Source organism: Anneissia japonica, unplaced genomic scaffold, assembly GCF_011630105.1.
Source record: "Anneissia japonica isolate Jap-2015-1 unplaced genomic scaffold, ASM1163010v1 scaffold1606_len605190_cov180, whole genome shotgun sequence".
NCBI classification, from domain to species: Eukaryota; Metazoa; Echinodermata; class Crinoidea; order Comatulida; family Comatulidae; genus Anneissia; species Anneissia japonica.
In genome coordinates, this window is record NW_022749369.1 from 215,963 (window position 1) to 236,078 (window position 20,116).

At 32.7% G+C, this 20,116-nt stretch overlaps 2 protein-coding genes across 2 annotated transcripts in view; both read left to right on the forward strand.

Annotated features, from left to right (window-relative positions):
- Positions 1–1,234, forward strand: part of LOC117121083 (hyalin-like) — a 35,381-nt gene extending 34,147 nt beyond the window's left edge. The window contains exon 29 of the mRNA XM_033266184.1: positions 888–1,234. Coding sequence (XP_033122075.1) covers positions 888–1,234 — 347 coding nt within the window. The remainder of the gene's footprint in view (positions 1–887) is intronic.
- Positions 1,235–2,037: 803 nt separating this feature from the next.
- Positions 2,038–20,116, forward strand: part of LOC117121084 — a 32,715-nt gene continuing 14,636 nt past the window's right edge. Inside the window, exons 1-20 of the mRNA XM_033266185.1 lie at positions 2,038–2,223; positions 3,036–3,221; positions 3,443–3,950; positions 4,873–5,034; positions 5,437–5,556; positions 6,494–6,705; positions 7,804–7,888; positions 8,232–8,429; positions 8,882–9,148; positions 11,676–11,866; positions 12,140–12,322; positions 12,840–13,020; positions 13,610–13,732; positions 14,039–14,167; positions 14,658–15,026; positions 15,223–15,351; positions 16,307–16,420; positions 17,412–17,534; positions 18,152–18,271; positions 18,828–18,956. Of these exons, the coding sequence (XP_033122076.1) occupies positions 3,075–3,221; positions 3,443–3,950; positions 4,873–5,034; positions 5,437–5,556; positions 6,494–6,705; positions 7,804–7,888; positions 8,232–8,429; positions 8,882–9,148; positions 11,676–11,866; positions 12,140–12,322; positions 12,840–13,020; positions 13,610–13,732; positions 14,039–14,167; positions 14,658–15,026; positions 15,223–15,351; positions 16,307–16,420; positions 17,412–17,534; positions 18,152–18,271; positions 18,828–18,956 (3,490 nt within the window). The 5' untranslated portion in view covers positions 2,038–2,223; positions 3,036–3,074. The remainder of the gene's footprint in view (positions 2,224–3,035; positions 3,222–3,442; positions 3,951–4,872; positions 5,035–5,436; positions 5,557–6,493; positions 6,706–7,803; positions 7,889–8,231; positions 8,430–8,881; positions 9,149–11,675; positions 11,867–12,139; positions 12,323–12,839; positions 13,021–13,609; positions 13,733–14,038; positions 14,168–14,657; positions 15,027–15,222; positions 15,352–16,306; positions 16,421–17,411; positions 17,535–18,151; positions 18,272–18,827; positions 18,957–20,116) is intronic.

Genomic DNA, 20,116 nt, shown 5'->3' on the forward strand with positions numbered 1-20,116 from the left:
CGTTTGTTAGGGAGACGGTTCGCACGTGGCGCCTTGGGTCGGACTGTTCCATTTTTTTTCGAAGGGGTGTTCCGTTTTGGGAACAATGGCAATTAGTCGGTTATCCAGGTAAGTATCTCACTCATAGATTACCAACATCACGATTGATTTGTGTATTTTAACACCAGATGGCAATTATTATTGTTATTGGCTTTTCCTAGCAGTAACAGGAAAAGTCATTGTTGATTTTTTTTTTTTCTTCTTGCGTATAGTTTTTCCTATCTTTTTGCACAGGGTTTTTCTGCCGGAACTTTGATCACTTTCCATGCTTGGATCTTATCAATGGATCTAAAAGAAGCTTTCTATAATAATTTTTTTATGGTCCAATAAAGAAATGATTACATGTTGGTGATGATCCGGAGTAGGGTATGGATATGAGCATCATTCGAAGGACGTCCCAGATCACAGTCATTTAAATTGCTAACCTCCCAGACAAAAATATATTGAGTTTCCCTGACGTCTAGTTGATTTTCATGTTTTTTTTTAACTTCATAATTTTCTTCATAATTCTGTGTACGATTTCATATTTGTTTTTCTTGTGTTATTTTACGCTAGATTTTTTAATGAGTTTTTTTTTTTGTAGTTTCAACATCACTTCTCATTATGGCAATGAGGAAAAGAGCCCTATGTTCTGTTTTAAAAACAGATATAATATGTCAGTTTGTATTATTGTTATATTCAAGTTTTATTGCACCTTTGATAAATTGGATATGGTATCTGCTCAAACGCATCAGTGGCGTCCAAATATGGGCTGCCAATAACCATCTCTTTCTAAATGAATAAAAAACATAAGTTATTCATTTTATGTCTTGTTACTTGAGAATCAATTGAAAATTATAACATTTCAGTTGACATAAAATCTATAGAAGTCAAGAACTTAGGTGTTATTTTCGACACTAAGATGCTGCAAAAACAACAAGTCCGTAATGTCTGTCGGGTAGCGTATATTGGCATACGCAAAATTGACATCATAAATTTCCTGGATACTACTCACATACTGGTCCACACATTTGTTACATCCGGCCTTGACTTCTGCAATAGAGTTTTATATAGTCTTCCAAATACAGAACTGTCTAAAATTCAAAGGATTCAAAACATTGCAGCTCACTTAACAACCAGAAACCAGTACTTTACACCTATCCTTAACAATCTCCACAGGCTATCCATAAAGAAACGGCTCATCTTCCTGCTATAAACACCTAGGTCCCAGCTTACATCAGAAAATCAATTACAATACATCACCTCACATGTAGATTAAGATCATCTTCACAATCAAGAATCGTCGTCTCTATGACGAGAACAGCATTTTATAGTGATAAATCATTATCATTTTCATTATCTCAACTCTGGGACAATCTTCCAGAACACATTGAACAATCATGTAATTTATCTATTTTCAAAAAAATCATTTAAAACTTATCTTTTTCCAACATACAGTAGACTGGCTTGCATCTTCTTTTTGGGGCTCTACTTTGGTCACCATTTCTAAGCACCGGTCATCTTTGGTAGGGCAAATGTTTATCCTGTTCCTTTCCTCAAGCCACCTGGGTAGGAGTCTGGGATTACGCTAGAGTGGAGTGGGATGGTGACCCCTTCAAGATTTTGCATTTTTGTTGAGCCAGTTTTATTTTCCTCATTTTAATAAATGTTTTTTTTGTATGTGAAGCGCAGATAAGCTTTTGCATTATGCGCTCTATAAATGTATTATTATTATTATTATTATTATTATTATTTTATGCCAAAAAAATGTCCTGGAAAAAAAAATCACCTTAACATCTTAAGCTTCGGAGCCTAAATAGAGACCATTTTATTTAAAATTGATGGATCGAATTATATATGGAGGTGTAAGATATTTACTTCCTTAAATTACCTATATTGCATGCGAGGGGATGCAATAGGTATGATTGGAGTGGCTTTTTTTATGCTATTATTATAATAGGTTTTTTTTTGCAAATCGTACAGATTCAGATTGGACAAATTTTGTACTGTTTTTAATATAGTATTTCGTGTTTGTTTCAGTTCACAGAGAATGGTTTGATAATATTTGCAAGAACAAATGATATAAAATATTCATTTCCCCACCCTATAAGTGGTGGATTCAATTCATTCACTGATATACAAGTTATTGCACCTTTCTGGGCGGATGCAGACAACAACTTACTGGATGGTGAAGTGTACTATCAGGTAAGCTTTCCATTTTAAAAGTTTTACTATTGATCATTGTCAGTATATCCGATGGAGAATGATAACATCAGTAACAAAAAACATGCACAAGATATTCGTTCATACTAAGTGCTATTACGTGATAAATGAGGTTTATATTGAGAAGTATTTGTTAGTGTCCCTTTAATTGTGTCGTATATTCTGTGTTATATATTAACCCATATCTTTGTCATTTTTTATACTAAATATATATGACATTGTGTAGGGAAAAGAATGTTCATGTTTTATTTTCCAACCATATGATTCTTTAGTTCATACCCTGTGAAATTGCAGGATGAAATAAGTTAGCTCTTAGCCTTACATTAAAACTTTGTTTATAGACCATCTTGTACTAGATCCATCCTGTGAAAGTACTTGCTGCCGGATGGAAATTAAAGTAAATATATTAAATACAAGGTCTTGTTTTTCTACAATCACTTATCATATTGTCTCTGTCTAAGAACACATGGATTTTACAATATGTATTCAATGCCATAAATACTGATTAAGAAACAAAAAGAATAAAATAATGGTACTGGTGGTGTTAATAGATGCACCAGACGCTTTGTGTATGTAAGCTTTTTATGAAACATTTCATAATAAATATGCGCGGAAGAAGTACTCATTGTTTTCATAATGGAAACTGGCGTATTTTAGTTTATTCAGGCATTTCACATAATAGACTACTACAAACAACAATGCTGTTTGGTAATTTAGGGTCTAAGATGCTGTAACTTAGACTGCACTACCATTTATTATTGCTTATAAATATGTGAAACACATTTGTTCTTTAGGTATACGATGCTGATAACCCAACCGATAAAACAGAGATTATGCTTGAAACAGCATCGATGTGTGTTCATACTTCAAATGTATCAGAAGACAATGATTTTGTCAAAGAAAATTTCGAAGCTGATTGGATGCTTTTGATAACTTGGGTGGACATACCCCAGTCTCCAGCAGTGAGTAACCCAGACAATGTAAGTACTATAATAAATTATTAATTATTAATTAGTTAAAATAAAATAACAAGAAAACAAATGTTTTACACTATGTTCAACAATACGAAATATATTTATTATAGAATTAACAGACACTACTTAGATTTGTTTGTAGTTACGCATATTTAGTTTTTTTTTTGTTGCTTTTTGATACGGTAATTTAAATGAATAGTTACTGTACTTCATATTGTATATTTCAGACCAACACCTTCCAAGCTGCATTGATGACTGATGGTACTTTCTCATTTGTGATATTTAACTACAAAATCGGTGAGATGAAATGGAATCCGAACCTTTTACAACAAAAGGATGTAATAATCGGTTTCAATACCGTTTTCAATAATGAGAATGCACATGTTAATACCCAGTTTGATTTCCCGGATGTATTCAGCCGGTATCGACCGGATCAGTTTATTGGCAACACTGGCAAGAATGCCAAGTGGATCTATCGGATTGAGAGGAACTATCCATGGACTTTCAACTCTAAGCAACAATGTTTGACATGGTATAACCGACAACCTAATCCAAGAACTTGGGATGATGGACGATCAGTGTGCCCTTGTTGGTTTGGACAAGCAAGGTCTGATGGTCGCTATAGCAATGGGCGTAGTCCTCAAAATACAGCTAATTTTATGCAACAGGAAGATGATTCAAATCAAAGAAATGAAATTGAAAATGAACTGCTTAGTGTAATTAACGGCTTAGGAGGTAAATATTCTAAATTGCTTTTATTATTACTACTCTATTACCACAATGAGTAGTGTGGTGGTCGTTGTAGTGTTAAAAGAGAAGGCTAGTAGAAGCTTAGACCTACAGTATTATAAGTAATGATAGACTGTACTCATGGTAAAAAATTAATGTTTGACAACTTGTATCCAGGAGCAAAAAGCCTCCATATTTTTCACCCTTAGATTTATCCAATAAAATGTAGTACTTACTTCTTGAATACATCCACCGAGAACAGCCTACACACAGTATTTGGCTTGGCTAGCCATGAATGACACAGAAGGCAGAGATTAAGAATCTTAAATTTTAATTAGTGAATAACAAGGAAAGATTGGTATAGGTGAACAGTAAAACTGGCGACGTAGTACGCTTATGTAATGAATGGAATGAATGTATGCAGGTATAAATCTGCCGTATGTAATAGCCGTTGGATATGATATACTGAAAGATTGATGCCAGCGTGTCCGAAGTATCATAATAATAAGAGGAATTTTATGAATAGTGATATCCATAGCAATTGAGAAGAGCCTTTCTTTTTTTTTTTTTAAAACTTTATTCACCAGTATTTGATGTGGCAGCTGATTGCATCAAATACATAGTGAAATATGTGCTTAAAAGTAACATACATAAAAACACATATTTCAACAAGAACACTGAACAAATATATAAACACAATAGGAATATAAAACCCTATACAATCACTACTACCATTTTCATTTGGAAAATTTCTATTTATTAATTCTCACCCCTTTAGCTTCTACTTTCTAACAGCACCCACAAAAACAAGCAAATTATTGCATATTAGTATTTACATTTGTTACCGTTTTTGACTTTATAACATTTATATCTATATTAATGGTTAAATGTTTGAAAAAAATTACATTTTTATAAATTTTATTTACAGGACAATCAAGATGTGTACATACGTCAACACCATCAAGGAGAGGAGCAGGTGTACGATGCTGCTACCGTAGGCGTGGGTCTCTTATCGTAGGATATGAACAGTTCTGGAGAAGTAGTTTTGTGGAACGATACCATATTAATACTGATTTTTGGCAGTGGTTCAGTAAGTATTCATAGTAAACTAAACTAATAAATTACCATTTTGCACTAAAAAACTTAAACTGTTGCTTATTTATCTTCAACATTTCGATCATAATTTTTGAACATTTTAATCAAATCCAAAACTTAGTTTCAAAAGTCTCACCAACGTTTCAGGAACCCATCAACCAATTTTTAATATCCAATTAAAACCGTTTACCAATAATTAAAATACCACATGTACCTTTCTTGATGATGGTGGTTTGTTGTTATATTTTCTTTTTAGTATTGCTATTATTAATGTTATTATTATTAATTGAATTAAGTGAGAATTAATTAAAATAATTAATAATTAATTTTATCTTTGACCTTGTAGTATTATGATTGTTGTTAATAGTATTATTGTTGTTTTTGTATTCATCAATAGATGAAGATATTGCGCCACAATATTTCTGTTGTTCTGCATCTCAAGACCCTTACTTCTGTGACTTATTTCAAGAGAAACGACCTGTTGGTTCCTGTCGTCGTTATCGACCTCCATTTACCGGTAATCATGCTAAATGAAAAACCTATAATTATTTGGAGTTATTTTATTATCTTGGACTGTGTTTTTGCCAAATGACTATGACTCAAAATCAGTTTCTGCAACTAAAAAGTAACATATATTTTCTGACGATTAGAATGTCTAGTCTATTTTAAAATCTTTGCAGTATAGGCCCATGGAGAAAATAAAATATTTTATTTTCTCCATGATAGGCCTAAGCTTTCTCCACAATATCACATTTTACATGACTTTGTGTGATATGCCCATATATAGGCATTACAATTTCACATTCCACATAAATATGCGCATATCACAATTATTTGTCATATAAAATTTGATAGTGCATACATGGTTTTAATGTGTTATTGCTGTTATCATTGAAAAGCAGATTAAAAGGGGCCTGTCATCTAGATGGTAGATTGATTTAATATATATGGTTTGTGGATATTAATTCATTTAGCTCTACCCTGGTGTCGAGCACTCTACTCCAGACGATACGATCTTGATACCTTATATACTGTCTCTTATACACATCTAGATGTGTATAAGAGACAGTTACTGTACTTCATATTGTATATTTCAGACCAACACCTTCCAAGCTTGTATATGTGTATGTATATATGTATATATAGATATATATTAATAATAATTATTATACATTATGTTATTGGTATTCGTGGTGTTGAATGGGATGAAATAGAATATTAATCCAAGATAATGTTGGATTTATAGATTTAGTATGATAAAAAAAAAGATAAATAGGATAAATATTGTATTTAATTATTATTAATTACTTTTAAAAACTTGATTTGTGAGTTTTTACAACCAAAATCCCTCTTTTTTAGAGTCTTATCAGAAGACCTGGATATAGAGCATTGATGCTTCTATGTAATTAGGAAAAACTAAATATCTAATTATTATTTTGGTATTGCTTTATTAGGCTGGATGTTTGGAGATCCTCATATGACAACGTTAGATAATTATCCATACACATTTAATGGTCTTGGTGAATTTATTCTGGAGGAAGTGGCATTAGACGACGACAGTCGCTTTGTTGTACAGTGCAGAATGCAAAAGCCGGTTTTGCAGACAAGTAGTATTAATGCAACAATTTTCTCCGCATTTGTCGGAGCAATTGATAATGGCACAAAGGTGAGTCTCGTCAAATCACTGGCGCAAACAAAATTTAATTAACTTTTGCTTGTGATCCAGTATGAATTGGATTGCGCCCTCACTAATCATTTTGTAAAATATTGCGTAAACAAATTGACGTTTTAATTTAAATTTCTGTTTTATCAAGTTTACCGTATATATTATCAAACATTGACTTTTAATAACAATGGAAACAGCGGAAAAATGTTATTAATATATTTAATTAAGACTTTGACTCTTCTACTTCCGCTGATTAGTTTAGACGTCATTGCATCACAGACATGCCATCTTTAAGTGAAATTTACATGCCAGTAGAATTAAAAGCTAAGAATCTGGCATCCTTTACAAAGGCAACCCAATTATTTCATTCAAATGTAATTAATTTTACCTTATATTATCGACAGTAAATCACAAACATATATATTAAAACATCTACAGATTTTACATTCAACAACCCTAGATGTACTGTATGTGTACATTCAGTAAATTGTACATATGTTTTTAATTAATGATTATTGTGCAAATGTTTTGTAGTTGGAAAAGTGTTTGCCTATTGTCAAAGATAATTAATAGCAGAATATATGAAACGTGTAGGCTGCCAGCACCTTGACCTGACGATTAATGCCATCAAATTTTCCCAAAAACGTGATGCAATAATGACAAAATGATTATTATAGTTTATTTTCGGTAAATAATTCAGCCGCTTCAAATTTCTTTCCTAGTCTTCTTTCGAATCCTATCCTAAATTTAATTTATTTTACTTAATACATATTTACGCTTAGCGTTTTTATAAATATATCATTTTGATACATAATTACATATTTTAACTGGACTCTAGAACTAGGCCTGTGTATACATTGTGTCTATATTTAACATATTTCAATCTTTGTCAATCTAACGTCGAAGGTATGTCCTGGTCTCGACCACCCTACAGCCACTCTCAGATAGGCTTATCTTCATATGACTTTTACGGATGGATACCTTGTTCGAAGCAAGAAATCCAGTTGTCTTCACCCAGTACCGTTCGTGTTTATCTATCGGCGGGAAATTTTCCCTATAGTTTTGCTATTTAAGTTCTTTGCTATTGTCTTCTAATAGGTTGAGATGCGGTTGACTGATGATGGTTTGGATTTCAATATATTGGTAAATGGTACTATGATAAACAAAACAGCATTAGATCAAGGTATTGCCATTTTCTTTTGTTGCAATTGTGATTCGTAACAATTAATTAGGCCTAATGTTTGACACTTGGCTTAATATTTAATTCTTAAGAACCGAAATTAAGAAAAGCACAGAACAAACTTGACTGAGGTATAAGTAAAGAAAGAAAAAAAATACATGGTATGGTATGCTAGGCTTTTTTTCTAAGTGGGAGGGAATATATAATTAAAAAGCATAGAAAACTAATACAAAGTACAAAGTATAGCATGGATACAATTTTATTTATTTCATTTATAATTAATAAATAATAATATTCTGTATAGCGAATGTATATTCAAATAAAGTTTCTATGTTGTTTTGTTTAGTTACATATGCAAGTACTGAGGACACTTCATTTACTATTTCTAAAATTGATGGCGAGTATATAAATTCAAATGGAACGGACCGTTACATTGCTTCCTGGAGCTCTGAAGTATCATTTTCTGTTGCTGTTTCTGAAGGAATGTTGAATATAATGTTCCAAGTTGACGCTCAGTATGAAGGAGCTGCCAAAGGATTGTTAGGTAAATGTCTTTATGATGACAATAATCATCATAATATAAGTGTTCACGGAATAGACTATAATGATATGATGATGATGATGATGATAATTATGATGATAATGATAGGTATCAAGCAATCTGGTAAGTTCAATTGCAAATTCTCCTTATACATATATATATATATATATATATATATATATATAATGTATACTGTACCTTACAAAAAGGGAAGTTAAGTACGGTGAGGAAATAGACACCACTAACATGTATATTGGCGTGAAATTAGAAATGCTAAACGTGTACTGTATATGCTAAACCACTGGGAGATGATACATCTGCCGTGAATCGAGGAAAATCTGTACTTAATACGATGATTAAATTTAGAACCCCCGACCTCAGTCTGACGATTCTTATTGTTTTTTTCTATTATTTTTTATATTATTGTTATTGTATACTGTTTATTTTTTCTATAGGGAGAATCACGGAAGAAGAATCACTTTTCACTTACAGTGGTAGTGAATCATACTCCTCCTTCAGTGATTTGACGTTTATGCCAGTCTTCCTAGATGATATAATCAGGACAGCCAAAGAAACAGATACTGAATTGTATAATAATGCTGTCCAAGTCTGTGGGACTAACAAAGAATGTCTGTTTGATGCTCTGGCTACCAAAGACACTAACATTGGTGCAAACACTCTTCTAACTGATCAAGTCATTATTGAAGATGTAAATACACTGAGTAAGTAACAATGTAGGCCTACTGCGATTGGCTTTCCCGCTACTGCAAACCTCACCCCATTGTTTAAACTTTTTCCGTTGTAGCAGAAAAGGTTTTGTTTTGATATAGACATAGACTGATATAGACAAATTTTGAATTTTCATGCTTCAGCAGAAAAGAGATTGTTTTTGTTCTGACCGGTTTTTTTCCCCCTTCTAAACAGCCGGAAAGCCATTGTTAATATTCTCATTGTTTTTCTTCTCACTTTTCTTCTTTTATCCCATTTCTCTATGTTTTTGCAGAGGGAGCTTTATGCACTTTACCTTGGTCGCTTCCCATGTTTTAACCTTCATCAAACTCAATATAAGCAAAGCCCATTTAGCAAAGATGTGCCTAGTAGAATATTACATAATTCTATAATTTTTTAAAATTAATTATCTTGTTGTTAAGCTATAAGGTTAACGCAATTTGCGTTATCCTTTGCGTTTCCAACTACTGTAGTTACACAAATTTGCCGTAAAACGCATACCTTCTTTGCACTTGTGAAGATAATAGATAATTGATCACCATTAGCTTCTTCCTTCCTGATTTCGGGTGTACCAGCTATTCTCAAAGCTTGTAAAAATGCATTCATATGATTTTGTTATGAATGCTCTTTGATATATAAAGTAGGGACGTAGCCAGGGTTTTCAAAGGGGGAGGGGAGCTGTCTTGTGTGGGGGGGGGTGAGTTTGGGCGGAACTGCCCCACCCTATTCCAAGGACCGCCGGTTGGGTCCAAGGGCGAAGACCCCTGTGAGGTAACGCATTGGACATTTTAGGACTGTTTTGAGGGTACAAAGTGAACATTTCAATAGACACATCATAAATAATATTAGTAGGCCTAACAATAATTATAATAATAATAACTCAACAGTGGCGAATCCAGGAATTCGAAAGAGAGGTGGCCCAGTGAGGGAGTTTCACGGACATAGGGCCGGCTCACCTTAGCCCCACCATGGTTGGTGATGAATCTCGAAAATTTGAGGAAATAGTACCTCTAGATGGCCAGAAGTGACACCTATATATAGCAAAATTCATAATCATCATATCTTCATTTATATTCAAAATAAAGCGCAAACAATTTTCACATGATCATTAAATCAAGGGACTTTCAGCAACTATGGAGATCTAATTTATTTACATACTTCAAAGTTGTGAGTCCACAACCAGAAAAATGTGGCTAAATTATACCTCTAGATGGCCGGAAATGGCACCTTTATATAGTAAAATTTATCGTCATCACATCACCATTATATAGTCGTAATGAAATGCCATGATATTTTATCAGGGATTTAGGTAACCCAGAACAACTTAGGCCTAGCTATAGCTTACCAAGCTTTAACTACAATAATATTATAATGTTACAAATTTCTTTTTCGCTTCTACCACAATTTTCTTTACTTTTTTGATATTATCAATATTATTACCGTATCTGTTATCATTATCACCATCATTATCGTCATCATTATTATTATTACTACTACAGTAGTAGTAGTATTAAAGAAAACCAATATAAAAGCTTGCAAAGATAAAAGCAAGACTGAACCATACATTATCGCATTTCTGTATCTTAAAAAATCTGGCCTTTGATTTATGGATTTAAGACGAAATTTATGCTGATTTTTTTGTTGTTAAGTAATTTGATAAATCCACCCACTGAACGGTAAAGCTGTTATATAATCCTGAAAATGTTATTCTTTGCATTATCGTTTATATGTAGTTTATTCTAATGAATATAACACTGGGTTACTATCAGGGTAGCGGGTGACTTTTATTAATAGACGTTTATTGTGGGTTTCTACTAGAGCACGGGTCACAAAAATATGAAATTAGAAATTGTACAGCATTTAAATCCTCATCAAACTCTGTGGTTTTGGGGTTTTTTTTCTTTTTATTTTTGTAATTGAATAATTCATTTTGAGTGATCCAAGGAAAGAATTTGTATTGGCCAGCAAAAAGAAGCTTTAAAATACTAACACTGTGTACGAAAGAGGTTCTCACGGCTCTCACGGCTCCCCCTAGATATGTTCATGATATAAAGTAGGGCTGCAGACATTTCCTCTCATCTTATTGGGTGGGTGGGTCGGTTTCTTTCCTTCCTCTTGTTTCAGTTGATGTTTGCTTTTTCTTTGTTCTTTAGTTCATTCATAGACACGATTTGAGTGCTTTTTTATTATGTTTTTCATTCTTCCTTCTTTTCCTGGTCTGTTGTGACTATGAACACAGTGGTTTAATATTTATGTCTTTGTGGGTTCATGCCGCATTCTTTTTTCAACTTCTTGTTATTTTATACAAACTACATACAGTCATAATTCATATAACTTTGGTTTCATAATGTTAATTTTAATTATATTCATTGTAACTACTTTGTGTCACAAATTCATGCACATTATTATTTCAAGGTAATATCCTTCCCGTCTTATTTAATTGCTAAAACTTCACATGCATGGTCTGGTCTACCGAGGAACAAAACATATATCAACATTTTTCTTTCGTACATTTTTCAGTGAATTTTCCACCAAACATCACCGGTGTAATTGATCCAGACAATGTATTGAATGGCACTAATATGTTGATGGTTCAAGTTGGCCTTACATATTCGTTCCAAGTCCAGGCATATGATGAGAACAATGATACAATTACTTACTCTCTTTTAAATCCGATTGGTGGAGCTGCAGTTGATCCAACGAGTGAGTTTACATTATTATTATTATTATTATTATTATTATTATTATTTGATTAGTGATAATTATATTATTTTATTATATTATAAAATTCATTTATTTTATGTTTTGTATCCATCACCTTTGTGTTAACAATAAAATAAAAATCACTAATATAACTTAATTGAAAATGATACTGCTAATAATTATTGATGTTATAATAATATATTGATAATAATTATAAATTACAATAATAATACAATACAATTATTACNNNNCTATACAACCTGTCTCTTATACACATCTAGATGTGTATAAGAGACAGGACCCCAGCAGACACCAATGAGGTCAATCTTGGTATAGTAGCCTCTGATGGCTTAGCCAATAGTGCAGAAGTGTTTGACGTACGCATTTGTAGATGCGAAAACGGTGGAATCTGTAACTTCGATACACTGGTGGAAGGAAGTGAAGTGTTGGATAACATGTTTGCTGTTAGTAGATCTATTAATTTTATTTTACCTCTATTTAAATTTTGAGATTCATTCCGTATTAATTTATTTTTTTTATAACACATTCACAACTTCTTAACTAACTATTCAACAATTCTAAAAGGAAATACTTAATTTACAACATTGTGTTTTTTAAAATAGAAAGTTGTGACACTACATTTACAATTTTTCTAACTTGTAACTAAGTTTTTATTTTGATAAAGTATAAATAATATTTATTACTATTTTGGTTAAGTTGTATATACAGCATTAATACAATACATTTGAGCATGTAGATTGGTTGTAATTCTTATGACACATTTTGTCTAGTTCTTTTGTAAATTAATCTTTTTTCAGCGGTTGAATTAATTTCTGCCAGCTAAAATAATGCCTCCAAGCGGATGCTTTAAAAACATGATCTTTAAAGAATTACATATAAAGGAAACCCTATCTATTTGTTTGCTGAAACACAACATGTCAAATTGCTAAATTTACTTCATCATTTTATTTTGTTTCATAGGTTGTGGCTTGCAATTGCCCAGCAGCCTGGACAGGAGTAGATTGCAGTGAAGACTTCAATGCCTGCCTCGATAGCCCATGTTATCCTACAGTTCTCTGCACGGATAACCCAGCTCCTGATCCCAATGCAACATGTGACAGTTGCCCGGAGGGGTTAGTTGGTGACGGATTCAAATGCTATGGTTATTATTCATTTTATAATTATTATGTACTCTTACAAACCATTGTATCAAAAGTACTTTGTTTGCAACAAAAGTGTTATTACGATTCATAACCACGCCGGAGTAACCCTCTACTCATCTTGAAAGATGCACTGGTTTACATGAGTCAATTGTGTACACTGGGCCATTCCTACCAGCGCCGATATGGCTGTACGTTGCGGTGCCCTGACTTAACCACTCGGCAACTCGACTCGCAATGCTATCGCTAAATCGCCTATTCCATGTTGTTATTTGGCGTTTATTTATTCGTTCTTCAGTCCATCAGTTTGTTCGATTTTTCCTTTCTCATTTATTTCATTGTACCAAATACAAATTATACAAACAACAGGCAAATGACACCATAAAAACACTTACCTACAACATGTCGTCTTCATTTGTCGCTTGAATGTTATAGCCCATTATATTTGTTTGTTGCTTAGTTCATATATATTTTGTTGGAACAAAGTTTTAAAACTGGTCTTACAACAATATGTATTTTGTTTTCCTCCATCGCTTCCTTGATAAAGCCAGTCAAATTTATCGCTAAAGTAATTAATTATTCGTATAACAGACTTTGATGAGTGTCTTGATGAAAGCGATGGATGTGAGCATGTGTGTACCAACACCTTAGGGTCATATGTCTGCAGCTGTAACCCAGGCTACGAACTACAAAATGATATGAGGACATGCAGAGGTCAGTACCTGTTATTCTTATGTTCATATATATTTATTTTCTACGTTTCTTGCCAATGACAAAAAACTACAGTAGTTTTGCTCGAAAGCTTTGGTTATATTCCTTGCGGTTAACAGCCACTGTTTTCCATTTTGTGAGATTATTCTTTCTGGAACTTTTGGTGTATACTATTACTATTTTGTTTTCGTGGCAGATTATTTATAATTATATTTCTGGTGTCTTGTGCATGATACTCAAAATATTGGAAATGAGTACTAGTATTTACATTTCATGTCGATATCTATATTTTGTTTTGATTTTTTTCAGATATAAATGAATGTTTACAGAATAATGACTGCAGTGAGAATGCTGACTGTACTAATTTTGACGGTGGTTATAATTGTACTTGTAGAAGTGGCTATGATGATATCAATGGAGATGGAACGGAGTGTGTTGGTAAATACATACAGTTCAATGAAACTGAACATTTTTATTTTACTAGTAAATAGTAAAATTTTACTCATTACAAAGTTTTTTAATTTTTAATTTAAAAAGACATATTTATTACTAATCCCTTGACTGAAACACCATCAGAATAATTTATGATTATTATTATTATTATTATTATTTTTTTTTTTAATTATTATTATTATTATTAATATTATTTTTATTATTATTATTATTATTATTTCTGTTACAATATTAAGCCTACTTCAAAACCTACTAAATAGTGAACTAGAGGTAACTAGGTTCAGATTATCACATTTTGTTTGACGAAAACATGACATGCGTAAATATGGTCATGATGACATCACATCATGACCATATATAGGCACATCATGACTATATATGGGCATACAACAGTTTTTTGTGGACAGGGCTTTATTGTAGTCAGAGGATCTTGTGTTCGAATCTAATGTGATTAATTTGAATTTTATCTTAACAGATATTAATGAATGTATTTTAGAGGAGTATCCCTGTAGTGACATTGCATCCTGTGATAATACTGAAGGTTCATTCATATGCACCTGCATGGCAGGTTACCTGGGAACGGGAAAGACCTGCTCCGACATCGATGAATGCAGTCAGAATATGGATAATTGCCACGATAATGCAGAATGTGCCAACACACTTGGATCTTATAAATGTATTTGTGACAGTGGTTACGAAGGAAATGGAACGTACTGCAAGGATGTCGATGAATGTATGACTCAGTCAGCAAGCTGCAGCGCTGGTGCTATTTGTAGTAACACGATGGGTAGCTTTACTTGCCTTTGCCAACCCGGATATGTTGGAAATGGTCGATCTTGCGAAAGTGAGTAGCATTATATGTTATCTAAGTATTATATGACATGATTTGTTCATATTAGAGGTTTTCTTTTAGATTCAATAATGTGTTTTACAGTTATGTAGCTGTATGCAGTACAACATTTTTAACTAGTGTTGTGCAGTCCCTTTGCCACTGCTCTGCATATCAATGCTTGAGTATGATTATCATTTTATCGATGTAGATGTGGATGAATGCGCTACAGGGGAAAATAACTGCACCTTAGATGTAACAAACTGTGTCGACCTACTTGGTTCATTTGAATGCAGGTGTAAGAGTGGTTTGATAGATGATGGTAATGGCACCTGTATAGGTATGTATACATTTTTTCTATGACACTAAATAATTTATGGTAGCCACATGTCACTAGGTTGAATCATGTTACAACATTGTAACATGTGACTCATCTAAAACAATGTTGTAACATTGTAATACATCACTCATTTAAAAAGCTTGGTTAATCTCTCCAAAACCAATGTAGAAATAATTTTGAAAACTAGTTTTGAATTTCTACTTTTTCGACAATCAACAAGATTCTAGATAACTTGGTTGCCAAGGTTTTTCAAACTACTTCTATCCAAAAAAAGACAAATGTAATAAAAACAATACATACAGTTGTTTGTAATTTTCATTGATTATGAGGAATCCAAAAATGAACATTAAATGTAGTGTACATATTATACCGTAAAACCCTGGGCTTTTCTTTTCTTTTTTTTTTTTGCAAACTTTGGATGGGCTTCATTTCGAGATGGGCTTCTTTTTGAGACAACTTTTGGAAAGTAAAGAGGGGGAATCTTTTCAAAATGAATGCTTTAAATTTCGGGAGTTACTACTATACAACAATAAATAGGGCCACTGTGACAGCAATCTGTATCATGCAGTTATTATCTGGTATTAAATCGCCTACAGTAAACTACTGTATTTAATTTATTTTGTTGCTTTAAAATTCATGTACAGTGTATATACCGTACTATCTCAAAAAAAAGCCCACGCTATCTTAAAAGAAGCAACAAGATGGGCTTCTTTTCGAGACTACTTTTGCAAATTAAAGAGGGAGGCTGCAATTCATATGGGCTTCTATTTGAGGTTTTAAACAGTATTTCTGTAGGAAGTTGGAGCAGGCAAATTATTTCTACTACCACTATGTTTTTTTTTCTGCTGGCGCACTTCCATGGCGTACCGTAACTAAGGGCATGACGTATTTTAACTTTTTATGATCTTTTATGTTCTATGTTTTTGCTGAGGATCTTGTTTACCTACAATTTTAGATGTTGATGAATGCACAAACAGCCCATGTGATGATCTGGCAAACTGCAACAATACATTTTCTTCTTACACGTGTGAATGTCCATCAGGATACATAGGAGGCATTGTGTGCACTGGTAAGTCTTATGTAGAAAATACAATAAGATATTTCTTGATGTTTTTAACAATCATAATACCAAAAAAAGTGAGAAAAAATAAGAAATAAGGATCAAATTTATTACAACAAAGAAAAAGGAAGACGAGACTCACATAATGTAAGAAAAATTAAATATTAACTCATATGATTTTTTTTTAGAAATATATATTTACTTGTATCAAGTTTCATTTTATGTCTTAAGATTCTCTCATCCACCGTATTAATGGCATTGGGAAAAAGTGAGTCATTGTGTTTCTCTAGTTAGTGAAGTAATAATTCTATTGGATCCACAAAGTAGATTGCCGTTGTCTTTAGTTTTTTTTTTTTTAACTCCATCGCTGCTACTCTATAGACCCTAACCTATTTTTACTCTCACATATAACTGTTGTAGTTTCATTTTTTAGCTTAAATACTAATTCCAAATAAACATATTACGGAACGATAAACTTTTGATAAAACATGAACAGTATTTCAGATGGTGGATTCACTGATAATTTGGGGAAATTTTACCAGTGTTACAGATCAACGATAACTCGGCCCAACATATCTCGGACCAGTGTTGAGCCCACTTAGATTTTGTCTTTCCTACTGGAAGGATTATGTTGAGATTCGAGTGTGATTGGGCCGAGTTTGTGGTTAGTCTGAAGAAGTGAATGTTATTCATTCCAACACCAACATACTTGTGCTTATCAGTTATTTGATTTTATTACAGTCGACCATGTTAAGCACTGTCATTACTATCACATTTTACTTGACAAATTTGTGTGATGGATTTATGTCATATTACACCCAAATGTGGGCATATCACAGCTGTTTGTCACATCAAATTTGATAGTGTGGTCCCACTTGTCTCTTGTTTGAGTCAAACAATAAAGACATATTGTATGCTGTTACTTAATATGCATTCGACATCCTATTTATTATGCAAATTGTTAGATCTTTTTTCTCACTTTTTAAAATAATTAATTCAGATATCGATGAATGCAGTATAAATACAGACAATTGTGATCAAAATTGTACAAACATTGATGGCAGTTTTGAATGCAGTTGTGACAGTGGATTTGAACTGCAGAATGATACCGTAACATGTGCTGGTAAGTTTATGGTTGAGGTATGTTCTGCTGCCATTAACCACCACCTCTCCAAAGCCTGTGTCACGTTTATTGTATAACATCCCATCATGATATGATCTCATTTATGAATGCAGTATATATAATTTTAAAATTAATTATTAACAATTATTATTAGTATTATAATTATCAACTATTAATCCTAATCGACTCTTCTCACCTGGTCCATCTTTATTGTACCATACTTTTCAGTGTCTATATATTAAATATTTTAACCTGTTCTATATTTAACTATGTTGGCTTATTTAACTAAACATACATTAGATTATTTACTATTATTATTATCATCACCATCATATAGGCCTATTATAAGATTATTGTAGTAACGATACTTTAACTCCCGCAAGGTAATGCTTTAGTAAATAGGTTTCATTTTGTAATTGTATTTTTTGTAATTGTTAATAGTATTTTAATGTACATTATTTTTTTTAATCAGTTTATTGTAATAGTTTTAGCCTTGTGCTATCATTTTTTACATTTTATACCAAAATAAATATTTTTAAAAAATTCAATCTTGATTGTATGTATGTATTGTGTTCAAGTTTTTAAGTTTGTTTTCTTAAATTGTTAAATTCATGTAGCCGCAACAGACTGCTCTACTACAATGTGTAATAATGGAGACTGCTATGTTGACAGTGATAATAATGAAGTGTGCCGATGTGCAAATGGGTTTGAACCTGAAAATGCCACTTCATGTATGGGTAAGAATACAAATCAATCGAGCACATGCTTCCAGAGCTTAAAATATAATCAATCATTATTCTAAGCCCCTCCCTTCAATATGGTTACTGAAGTCCGTCAAAATGACAGCGTAAACATATTATAGCCTATGTAAACACTTGCATTGTAGAAAATAACTAACATAGAAGTTTAATTACCTGTTTATTAATATTTAAAATATATAAAATCATGGAGGAAAGAAGGTAGAATGACATCATAGTTTAAGATGCATATCTTTTGTATATGGTCTTTGCATGAAGAAAGTTTGAAGAAGGTCGAAGCATGAGAAGTGACCAAAGTGCCAGACAGAATACCACTGTGCAAAGGAAAATAGATAGAAGAAGAAAATAAGTTAGAACAATTAAAAACAATGGCGTTTATAGGAAAGCAACATTAAATTTACCAGTTAATTTAGTTATGTTATAATCGGAGTAGAATAAATCTTAGGCCTACATATCGAAATTGAATCTGCATTTTAAAATTATTTTATTCCAAAAATGAAATATACAATTATCTTAATGTATATTTTTTGTACAGACATTGACGAGTGTTCTGGAAGTAATGACTGTGATTTGACAAATGGTGGTTGCAACAATACATCACCTTACTATATGTGTTATTGTAATGAAGGATATCGTCTTGTTGAAAACACGTTCATGTGCGAAGGTAAATCAGTACTTTTGCTATGTTTAATAATTTAAGAAAAATTCTATATATGAAAGATATTTGTAGACAAAAACGTCTAAATCGGCGAAAGCTATTTTGTCTTTTATCTCATTCAGGCCCGTAGCCACGGGAGTTTTTAGGGGTTCGGGTGAACCCCCTTTTTCAGCAAACCCCCTTTTGCCAGCAAACCCCCTTAGCCAGAAAACGATCCCCCGTTTCCAAAATAGTGCAATTTATTACAAAATGGGAGCATTTTTGGCACTGTTTATTTGTCGCTGTCGATCGTAGTCCGATCGTAGAAATCAAAACAAAGCTGCAGCCAGCTGAATGACGTAACCAGCAAGACTTCAAAATGAATATTAATGAGAGGTTTGTTGCCTAGGCTATTTGACCAATCGCGTGCTCCGTTTATTTACTTTGGCACGACGTCATCACAAAAGTTTAGGCGCTCAACATTTAATAAAAAAAAGTTTGTTTCACAATAAACATTTATGTTCTAAATCCTGTATTGGAAAAAGTAGTCTTCTTATCTTATTTTTAAAATTGTGTAAGAAGTACAGTATTTAGAGTAAATATACATGAACATGCATTTAAATGACATGTACATGCTTTTAAAATCGTATAAATGCTCTGGCTTCGGGCGCTTCGCCCTGGGCCCCAAGAGGGGCTTCGCCCCTTGACCCCACCAGGGCCCTTTGGCGGCCCCTGGACCCCACGCCCAGAATCCCCCTTCTTGCATTAACCTTCGTATTATAAATTTTCACTAGTGTATAATAATACACAGCTATTCTAATTGCTTAATATAATTCCCTTCAATATATCTTACCAACTCGGTCCTAGTGTAGTACGATTTGTTTTGGTAAACGTAATAGTTTTCCTTGTGAGATGTTAAGGTAGCTTATTTTTTGTTTCAGTAAACATAACGACAATTGTTTTGCAGTCAATGTGTGCCAGTCATCATCCATCTATGCCATTGTTTAACCTTCCGAACATTTATTTGACTAATATCTTTTATGTTAATGGTGTGGCTGACATCCCAACTTTTCAGAGCCTACATTGTATTTGATTCCCTTTGAATAACATATTTTTATTTACTTGTGTTTTTTAAATAATTTAGTGGCAAGCTCTTTGATATTAACCAAGAAGATGTCTGATTATAA